Source organism: Oncorhynchus kisutch, unplaced genomic scaffold (genome assembly GCF_002021735.2).
Source record: "Oncorhynchus kisutch isolate 150728-3 unplaced genomic scaffold, Okis_V2 scaffold4077, whole genome shotgun sequence".
In the NCBI taxonomy this organism is placed as follows: Eukaryota; Metazoa; Chordata; class Actinopteri; order Salmoniformes; family Salmonidae; genus Oncorhynchus; species Oncorhynchus kisutch.
The window spans coordinates 82540-93859 of record NW_022266022.1 but is presented as its reverse complement, the minus strand read 5'-3'; the positions used below and the strand labels follow the sequence as shown (position 1 = coordinate 93859).

Sequence of the window (11320 nt, the reverse complement as noted above, 5' to 3'; positions counted from 1 at the left end):
CTGTATATAGCCTCCACATTGACTCTGTACTGGTACCCCCTGTATATAGCCTCCACATTGACTCTGTACCGGTACCCCCTGTTTGTAACCTCCACATTGACTCTGTAGCCATGGTATAGTTTTTTATTGTGTAACTTTTTTTCTTACCTCTTAACTACATTGTTGGTTAAGGGCTTGTCAGTAAGAATTTCACGGTAATGTCTACACCTGTTGTACCTTTGTAGCGTAGCTTTAAGGGAATAGTATGGTCACATCTAGATAAAAAATTTACAGAGTAAACGTGTATAAACACACTACCTATTCTTAGAAGTATTTATGCATCATCTACATATTCATATTAAGCTTCTACGTCTGTGTACAGGAAAGTATTAGTTGTAAGACGTAAGAGAAAATATATCAGCTTATTGTTAAATAATTATGACGTTCTTTCCAATACAAAAGGTGTTGTAACTACTGTTTCCAAACTTCGTTACCGACTCCAGCCAGCAGATGGCGACGAGCGTCTTTCAGTTGACTCTTCTTTCGTGACGTATAATTAACTGGACGGAACGCTTCTTCAGGAACAACAACACGGATACTATTTCAACCATGTCGGTAGCTTTCTATACAAGGTGAAACTGAAAGATTGACGTTTTAGGCCATGTTAATGTACATTAGCTAATCGCAGTGTATAAAACACATTTGAGTTGACGTTAACTTGAACCTAATTTGCTTGTTCAAGTTGCAAATGTGTTAAAGATTGATACTGAGCCTAGCACTAGGCTAGACGCTAATGCTAACTAGCTAGCTAACATCCCTGACCATGAGCTCATTAAACTACTCATCCCCTGCTGAAGAAGAGGATGTCTGCTGTCCGGAGAAAGAAGCTCTGGCGCTGAACATTGTCGTGAAGGACGAAGAGGAGAATATTACAGTGAAAGGAGAGAAAGAAGCTCTGGCGCTGAACATTGTCGTGAAAGACGAAGAGGAGGAGGATATTACAGTGAAAGGAGAGAAAGAACCTTTCAGAATGAAAAAGGAGGAAGAGGAGGCTGTTATAGGGAAAGAAGAGAAAGCATCCTCTTCCTCTCTAAAAGGTTCTATCTCAGTAAAGGTGAAGGAGGAAGACGTTTTGGGAGTGAAAGAGGAGGAGACAGAATATCAGATTACCACCAGTGAGTACTGTCTTAAACAGGGGCACAAACTATGCCGTTGTTGAACTAATGTGTGGTTTTTAAGGGGCATTCTACTTAAGTTATTCACTTCAATGTGATGTTCAGTACGATATAAATTGTTAAAGGGTCAATCTGCCATTGCTACATGTATTTTTGGGACTTTGAAATGAGATTTAATTATATAAACAGGCTTCTAAAATGTAATAATGGAGCATAATTTATACTTAAAATATCAAAGGGACACAAAAGGCATCCAATTAATTTAGAGATATTAATGCCACTTATAAGACCCTATGACTGTAATAGACAGTAATAATTGATGATGGTAATAAGTTCACCATCTGTTTGATGTTCTCGTTAACACAGGAGAGAGACATGACTATCGTGGATCCTCTGGGGAGACTCAACATCCTGATGCTGACGAGGCAGAGAAGAGTCTCTCCATTTCAGAACACCAGATGGTACAGCTTGGTCTGGTCTAGCATACAGCTTGCTCTATCGGGGGCTGTGTTTCTGTAAAGCAGTTTATGACAACAGTGACATCAGCATCCATAATGGTATGTGTCTGTGTCTCCTCTTTATGGTTACCAGGACTGCAGGAAAACAACGGGGCTGAGTGGAACTGTGAGAGGAGGAGAAGAGAAGAAAGGATCAGATTTGACTCATCAAAGTAAGTGCTGTAGTTCAGTTTGAACAAATAAATAGATCTGTCCACTGGTATCTGTTACCAGGACAACCAGCAGAGTTCTGTTAGTTGACAGGAAGATAGAGTAGTGTATATGGATGTTATGAATATCATAACACTGAAAAACGATTCTGCCAATGAAAAGAGAGAAACCAATAGACCATATAAAACCTTGATGAAAGTTAGCTTTAGAGGGAAAGTTTCAAGATGACCTGATATAAGGTGCTTGTTTTACAAAAACATTCCATGAAACATTATGGATGTTACATTGCCTGTCCCAGTCAACCCCCCTATCTTTACAAGACTGTAGAACAGGCAAACTAAACTCAAGACACTGTTAATTAATTAACTAATACTGGAGGAAAACTGTGATCAGGCTGCCTACTCAAGAGAAAGCTTCGAACTGTAACCAGTGCCTGTGAAACGGCTAGCTAGTTAGCGGTGGTGCGCGCTAAATAGCGTTTCAATCGGTGACGTCACTTGCTCTGAGACCTTGAGGTAGTGGTTCCCCTTGCTCTGCAAGAGCCGCGGCTTTTGTGGGGTGATGGGTAACGATGCTTCGTGGGTGACTGTTGTTGATGTGTGCAGAGGGTCCCTGGTTCGCGCCCGTATGTGCGAGGGGACGGTCTAAAGTTATACTGTTACACCTGTAACCTGGTTCAGTTTATCAATCAACGTACCAGAGTAGTTACAAACAGGACAGAAATCGAATCATCAACATATTTTGATCATATCTTTTCTATTGCTGCAGAAATGAGTTTGAAAGCAGTATCCAAATTCATCGGATGTTGTGATCACAATATAGTAGTCATATCTAGGAAATCCAAAGTTCCAAAAGGCCGGGCCTAATGTTCTATATAAGAGGTCATACAATTGTTTGTGGTGATTCCTATGTTGTTGATGTTATTAGGTTGTTTTTTTCACAGTAAATAACTCACGGACACTAGAGAAGCTTTAACCAAGTTTAATTATTCCCAAAGGTTCTGTACATCTGTAATTCAGACAACCCAACATTTGTTCCATCCAGATATATGTCTCACTTAAGACACCTCTTCTCTTCAATCCTTACATCTTATCCACAGGAAGAGAGTAAAGAGGTAACAGGATACCAGACCTTTATCTCCCTGATGAGAATCTGTCCTGACCTCAACCTCTCCTTCATCTAATCCACAGATGTTCGTCTCCCCTGTTTCACACTTTGCTCTCCTCTCGTCCACCCAACACATTCCGAAGCCACCTGTCTTTCTTCAGAGAACCATTAACTTCTGACATAACACCCAGTCTCTTTCACTTCCTATCACTTCTTCAATGTCTCCATCTTCAAAGTTTAGCCGATTCCAACAATGGAAACAATATTTGTTGGTCCGTGGTGTGTAATGACGAGCAACCAGACGCTGCCCTTGACACGTTTATGAAATTGCTTATCCCAGTTACTAATAAGCATGCACCCATGAAGAAAATGACTGTAAAAACTGTTGAATCCACGTGGATTGATGAGGAATTTAAAAATGGTATGATGAAGAGGGAGGCAAAAGAGATGGCATATAGGTCTGGCTGAATAACTGATTGGCAAACCTATTGCAAATTGAGAAATCATGTGACTAAACTGAGTAAAAAGAAGAATTACACTATGAAATAATGATAAATTACATGAAGAATGATTGTAAAAAGCTTTGGAGCACCTTCAATGAAATTTTGGTGTCTGACAACGTGGATGGAAAATGATTGAGGATAATAGCAGCTGATATTGCCAGTTCTATTCGCATTATCTTCAATTTAAGCCCATTAGAAAGTGTGTTCCCTCAGGCTTGGAGGGAAGCTAAAGTCATTCCACTACCCAAGAATAGTAAAGCTCCCTTTACTGGCTTAAATAGCCGACCAATCAACCTGTTACCAACCCTAAAAAATTGTGTTTGGCCAGATACAATGCTATTTTACAGTAAACAAATATAGACTTTCAGCTTATAGGGAAGTTCATTCAACAAGCACAGCACTTACAAATGACTGATTGGCTGAGAGAAATTGATGATAAAAATATTGTTGGGGCTGTTTTGTTTGACTCAGTGTGGCTTTTGACATTATCGATCGTAGTCTGCTGCTGAAAAAAACGTACGGCTTTACACCCCCTGCTGTATTGTGGATAAAGAGTTATTTTAAAAAATGTAACCTTTATTTAACTAGGCTAGTCAGTTAAGAGCTAATTATTTTTTTCAATGACGGTCTAGGACTGCCCTGTTCAGGGGCAGAACGACTCGATTCGACCCGGATTCGATCCAGCATTCTCTCGGTTACTGGCCTACCGCTCTAACCGCTAGGCTACCTGCCGCACCAGAGCTACCTGTCTAACAGAACACAGTGTTCTTTAATGGGAGCCTGTACAACAAAATCAAGGTAGAATCAGGAATTCCCCAGGGCAGCTGTTTGGCACCTTCTTTTTTCAATCTTTACCAACAACATGGCAATGACATTTGAGTAAAGCCAGTGTGTCTATGCATGCGGATGACTCAACACTGTACACGTCAGCTACTACAGCGACTGAAATCCCTGCAACATTTAACATAGAGCTGCAGTTAGTTTCAGAATGGGTGGCAAGGAATAAGTTAGTCCTAAATATTTCTGATTACCTTAAGTTACATGGCCTACTACGCTAATTCTGTAGCGATATTGTTAGAGTGGGGTAAATATGAAGATTTTGTTGGTGCGCCAGGCAGGTATTAACCCTAGTTATTAAAGTTAGTTATTACCTATTATAATATTATTATTATTGTTATTATTAAATATGATTAAATCCGAAAGGATGAGAGTAGAATAGATAGAGTAGCGCTTCCAGACACATTCTAAACATGATGGAGTCTTAAAGGAGGACTGTAGCATCATGAGGTAATCATCGGGAATTCATTTCAATTAACATGTGTGCCTTTTTAGAAGTTAAGTTGTGGAATTTCATTCCTTATAACCTGTTTGGGATAGTGGGCAGTATTTTCACGTCCGGATGAAAAGCGTTCCCAAAGTAAACTACCTGCTACCTGCCCAGAAGCTAGGATATACATATAATTGGTAGGTTTGGATAGAAAACACTCTAAAGTTTCTAAAACTGTTAAAATAATGTCTGTGCGTATATCATAACTTCTTTGGCAGGTGAAACCCCGAGGACAAACCATCCAGGAGGAATTTTTTGTTGTTGAGGTGACTCTGTTTTCAAATGGTTTTGTGTGGCACTTTTCTGTGGCACTTGGTTGCAGTTCCTATTGCTTCCACTAGATGTCAACAGTCTTTAGAAATTGGTTGATGTTTTTCTTTAGAGAAATGAAGAAGTTCGGCTATTCAGAACGAGGGTCCAGCCTCGTGCTCTCTAATGTTTTGATGCACGCTCCAGGTCACGCGCTTCACGTTGTTTTTATCCGGTATTAAACACAGTTTATCCCATCTTAAATTTTCTCTTATTTACGTTTTAAAATACCTAAAGTTGGATTAGGAAAGTTGTTTTAAAGGTTTGGACAGCATTTCCAGGTATCGTATTAGATATTTTGTAGTCATGCTGGGCGAGTTGGAACCAGTGTTTTTTTTTAATCAAACGCGCCAAATAAATTGACATTTTGGAGATATAACGACGGAATTAATCGAACAAAAGGACCATTTGTGATGTTTATGGGACATATTGGAGTGCCAAAAGAAGAAGCTCTTCAAAGGTAAGGCACGAATTATATCATTATTTCTGAGGTTTGTGTCGCACCTGGCGGGTTGAAATATGATTGTCGTGTGTTTGTTTGATGGGGTGCTGTCCTCAGATAATCGCATGGTTTGCTTTTGCCGTAAAGCCTTTTTGGAATCTGACACGGTGGCTAGATTAACAAGAAGTTAAGCTTTGCACTTGTGAATGCATGAAAGTTAAATATTTCTAATAAAATATATTTTGCACTCTGCAATTTCACCGGATGTTGTCAACGTTCCGCTAGCAGGTTTTAATCTGTTTGAACCTTTTGGAACTACGCCTCCCGGATCCGGGAGAATTGTCATCAACTACACTAATTAGCATAACGCAACGGACAAAAAATCTTTATAGAAAATATTCATATTCATGAAATCACAAGTGAAATATAGTGAAACACAGCTTAGCCTTTTGTTAATCACCCTGTCATCTCAGATTTTGAAATTATGCTTTACAGCCAAAGCAAGACAAGCATTTGTGTAAGTTTATCGATAGCATAGCATTATGTCCAGCTAGCAGCAGGGAGCTTGGTCACGAAAATCAGAAAAGCAATCAAATTAATTTGTTTACCTTTGATGAGCTTCGGATGTTTTCACCCACGAGACTCCCAGTGAGACAGCAAATGTTAATTTTGTTCCATAAAGATGATTTTTTATAGCCAAAATACCTCTGTTTATTCTTCACGTTTTGTTGAGAAAAAAACTCAAAATTAGATCCATAATACCGACAGAAACATGGCAAACCTTTTTTATAATCAATCCTCAAGGTGTTTTTCAAATATCTATTTGATAATATATCAACCAGGACAATTGGCTTTTCACGAGGAGCGAGAGGCACAAATCAATCTGAGAGCCACCACCTGACCACTGACGCAATGTTGTCGTTCACGCTCATTTTTCAAAATAAAAGCCTGAAACTATGTCTAGTGACTGTAGACACATTAGGGAAGCTATAGAAAAAGGAATCTGGTTGATATCCCTTTCAATGGTCGATAGGGATGCATAGGAACGCAGAGGTTTCAAAATGAGAGTCACTTCCTGATTGGATTTTTCTCCGGCTTTCGCCTCCAATATCAGTTCTGTTATATTCACAGACAATATTTTTACAGTTTTGGAAACTATAGTGTTTTCTATCCTAAGCTGTCAATTATATGCATATTCTAGCACCTGGTCCTGAGAAATAGCCAGTTTACTTTGGGAATGTTATTTTTCCAAAAATGAAAATAGTGCCCCCTAGTTTCAAGAGTTACTGTGCCATAACAGGTTTTAATGTGTTTGAGCCAATCAGTTGTGTTGTGACAAGGTAGGGGGGTATACAGAAGATAGCCCTATTGGGTAAAAGACAAAGTCCATATTATGTCAAGAACAGCTCAAATAAGCAAAGAGAAGCAACAGTCCATCATTACTTTAAGGACCACCACAAGAATGGAAGACCCAGAGTTACTTCTGATGCATAAGTTCATTAGAGTTACCAGCCTTAGAAATTGCAGCCCAAATAAATGCTTCACAAAGTTCAAGCAATAGACACATCTCAACATCATCGGTTCAGAGGAGACTGCGTGAATCAGGCCTTCATGGTCGAATTGCTGCAAGGAAACCACGACTAAGAAGAAGAGACTTGCTTGGGCGAAGAAACATGAGCAATGGACATTAGACCGGTGGATATCTGTCCTCTGATGAGTCCAAATTTGAGTATTGGGTTCCGAGCGTCATGTCTTTGTGAGACGAGGAGTAGATGAACAGATTATCTCCGCATGTGTGGTTCCCACCGTGAAGCATGGAGGAGGAGATGTGATGGTGTGCGGGTGCTTTGCTATTGACAATGTCAGTGATTTATTTATTCAAGTCACACTTAACCAGCATGACTACCACAGCATTCTGCAGCGATATGCCATCCCATCTGGTTTGGGCTTAGTCCCACTGTCATTTGTTTTTCAACAGGACAATGACCCAACACACCTCCAGGCTGTGTAAGAGCTATTTGACCAAGATGGAGTGCTGCATCAGATGACCTGGCCTCGACCTCACCCAAATCGAAATAGTTTGGGATTAGTTGGATCGCAGAGTGAAGGAAAAGCAGCTTACAAGTTCTCAGCATATATGGGAACTCCTACAAGACTGTTGGAAAAGGATTCCAGGTGAAGCTGGTTGAGAGAAAGCAGGGGTGGCAACTTTTGAAGAATAAAATATATATTTTGATTTAACACTTGTGGTTACGACATGATTCCATGTGTTTTTTAATCATTTTGATGTCTTTATTATTCTACAATGTAGAAAATAGTAAAAATAAAGAAAAACCCTTGAAAGAGGAGGTGAGTCCAAACTTTTGACTGGTACTGTACATTAAATTCCCTGACAACAGCTCCAGTGGACATTCCTGCAGTCAGCATGCCAATTGCCCGCTCCCTCAGAGATCTGTGGTATTGTTTTGTGACCAAACTGCACAATTTCGAGTAGCCTTTTATTACCCCCAGCACAGGGTGCACCTGTGTAACAATCACGCTGTTCCATCAGCTTCTTGATATGCCACACCTGTCAGGTGGATGGATTATCTTGGCAAAGAATAAATGTTGACTAACAGGGATGTAAAAAATTCTGCAATCTTTTTTTTCAGCTCATGAAACATCCAATACTTTACATGTTGCGTTTATATTTTTGTTTATTGTAGTTACTATCAGTTTTAGGAACATTTACCCAAATATTTGACCTTATTTTTTACTTTACCCAAAATATGACATCAGCGATAATCAAAATGTTGAAAATCTGTGAATGTCTAAATAAGAAAATGGTCCAATTAAACAGCAATGTGTCGAACCCTTTCAACAACGGGGAGATGTTACTGATGTGCTTTGTATCTGCGACGTAAAAACAAGTTTTGGACTTCCACACAAAATTACTTCTTTAGTTATTTTATGTTTAAGGAAGTGTGTAGGTCACATTCTGTATCATACAGCTATGAAAGTTATATATTTATAACCACCTGTTCAATTGGAATCCAGCGACGTCTGTGTCTTCAGTGTCCTAGAACTGTCTAGGTTTTTGTGTTCTGACTTGTAAAACAGGATGAATAAGTAATGTAAACATAGCAGTAATTACCAGGAAGCTCTACATTTGTTTTAAAATCACACTAAGATTGTTAAAACTGGCCTCGGGTTATTGAGAGATCTGATTTAGGATTTACCCTCGTAGCAAGGTTATTTTATCATGTGGTTTCATTCGGGTCTCTATTTAAAAATAACACTATCTTTGGCAGGAGAAAGACCAGACTCCGAGGAACCAGATCCAGGGACGTCCAAACCAGCAAGACGACACCAGTGCTCCCACTGTGGAAAGAGTTGTAAACAGAAAGCACAACTGAAAGCTCATGAGAGAATACACACAGGAGAGAAGCCTTACCACTGCTCCCAATGTGGAAAGTGTTTTGTCCGTTCGGGGGACCTGAAACGGCATGAGAGAACACACACAGGAGAGAAGCCTTACCACTGCTCCCAATGTGGAAAGTGTTTCAACCAGTCGAGGGAGCTGAAACTACACGAGAGAACACACACAGGAGAGAAGCCTTACCACTGCTCCCAATGTGGAAAGTGTTTCGTCAGTTCGGGGGTGTTGAAACAACATGAGAGAATACACACAGGAGAGAAGCCTTACCACTGCTCCCAATGTGGAAAGTGTTTCAACCATACGGGGATGCTGAAAGAACATGAGAGAATACACACAGGAGAGAAGCCGTACCACTGCTCCCAATGTGGAAAGTGTTTCGTCAGTTTGGGGGTGTTGAAACAACATGAGAGAATACACACAGGAGAGAAGCCTTACCACTGCTCCCAATGTGGAAAGTGTTTCGCCCGGTCGGGGATGCTGAAAGAACACGAGAGAATACACACAGGAGAGAAGCCGTACCACTGCTCCCAATGTGGAAAGTTTTTCGCCAGTTCGGGGGTGTTGAAACAACATGAGAGAACACACACCGGAGAGAAGCCTTACCACTGCTCCCAATGTGGAAAGTGTTTCGCCCGGTCGGGGATGCTGAAAGAACACGAGAGAATACACACAGGAGAGAAGCCTTATCAATGCTCCCAATGTGGAAAGTGTTTCAACCAGTCGGGGGAGCTGAAACTACATGAGAGAACACACACAGGAGAGAAGCCTTACCACTGCTCCCAATGTGGAAAGTTTTTCGCCCGGTCGGGGATGCTGAAAGAACACGGGAGAATACACACAGGAGAGAAGCCTTACCACTGCTCCCAATGTGGAAAGTGTTTCAACCAGTCGGGGGAGCTGAAACTACATGAGAGAACACACACAGGAGAGAAGCCTTACCACTGCTCCCAATGTGGAAAGTGTTTCACCCGGTCGGGGGATCTGAAACGACATGAGAGAATACACACAGGGCAGAAGCCTTACCACTCCTCCCAAGAACACACTAGACTGCACACAGAGGAGAAGGCTTAGAAATGCTCAGACTGTGGGAAAACATATTACTCATAAGTCACTTAAACGTCATTAGAGAATCCACACAGGAGAGAGAAATTACTTCTCTTAGCGTGTATATTGATATTTCACATCACATTGACTTAAAATTCATCAGAGAACATACACAGTGCTCCCGTTGTCTTATATTGTTGACTGACAATGTGTTTACCTGTCTTTACCACATGAAATTAAATGGTACAGGGTATACTCAAACATATATTTGTTTTTATTAGAAAACATGAATTGAATATGGAGTCTGTCAGTTTGAATATAAAGAAGATCAGGTTCCAACTGTCCTTTTTTTAAACTCTTTGTGTGTGTTTATCTGGGTGTGTCATTCCTCCAGCACTACAGATAATCAAGTGATATTTGGATGTGATGCATTAGTTCCATTGTTGACATTTGCATTGTTGGCCCACTGATGATTTAATGAAATGAAAATGTTCAGACTCTGTAATGGAAAATGTTAATTGTTTGTGTGTCCACATAACTGAGTATGTGACTAACCTTGTGAAACTGTCCTATTATAAGCTCTTGTTCTTGGGAGTATCATCCTGTGTTGCAAACCAATTTGCACCTGTGTCCTTGTATAAATAAAGTCCCACCCAGGAACAGGAAACTATAAAGATATGTGCTCATTCCCCAATGCTTCAGGAAATCAGGCTGTCTACACTGCGCTGTGTAACTCTGTTATTCTCTCTGAGCTCAGAAATAAAGAATCTTGGTTTGACTTGGACTCCAGCAGATCCTTATTTTATAATATCCACCACAACTCTCCCAAGGATTGCTGTTTCATGATTGTCTCAATGAAGAGTTTCTCTTTCGACTTTCCTTGGGGCATTAACAAACCTCCCACTGGTTGAATAAACGTTGTTACCTGAATGATGAGATTATTATGGTTGAGAGCAAATATTTTAATTGTCAAATGGCAACCAAGCATCGGTCATCATGTCACCAGATTAAGACCCTCAAAATGTATTGGAAAGGAGCATCAAGCTCATCACATGTAGTTTCACCACCCTGTGAAGTTCATAACTTATTTCATCTCTAGCCTAATAAACTACATGGTTTTCGAAGTTTTAGAGGGAGGACCACACAACATATCATCACGTGACTCCAACTAAGATATGATGGTTATTATATAAATATTTGTACATAAAGGAGTTTCCATCGCCATTTCTCACTAAACCGTTTTCACTGACACAAAAAGACCCAACCATGTCAAACAAACTAACATATCATCTGTCGCTATTTATAAAAGTGTAAAGGCATATCCTGTTTCCATCAGCCCGGTCATTAC

The 11320-nt window shown here is 40.2% G+C and overlaps 1 protein-coding gene across 1 annotated transcript; it reads left to right on the top strand.

Annotated features, from left to right (window-relative positions):
* The first annotated feature begins 1751 nt into the window (after positions 1-1751).
* On the top strand, positions 1752-10374 carry LOC116373860 (zinc finger protein 135-like). Its single transcript, XM_031822154.1, has 2 exons — positions 1752-1824; positions 8801-10374. Exon 2 carries the CDS (start codon positions 9235-9237, stop codon positions 9997-9999), a length of 765 nt encoding a protein of 254 aa, XP_031678014.1. The 5' UTR covers positions 1752-1824; positions 8801-9234; the 3' UTR covers positions 10000-10374.
* Positions 10375-11320: the final 946 nt, after the last annotated feature.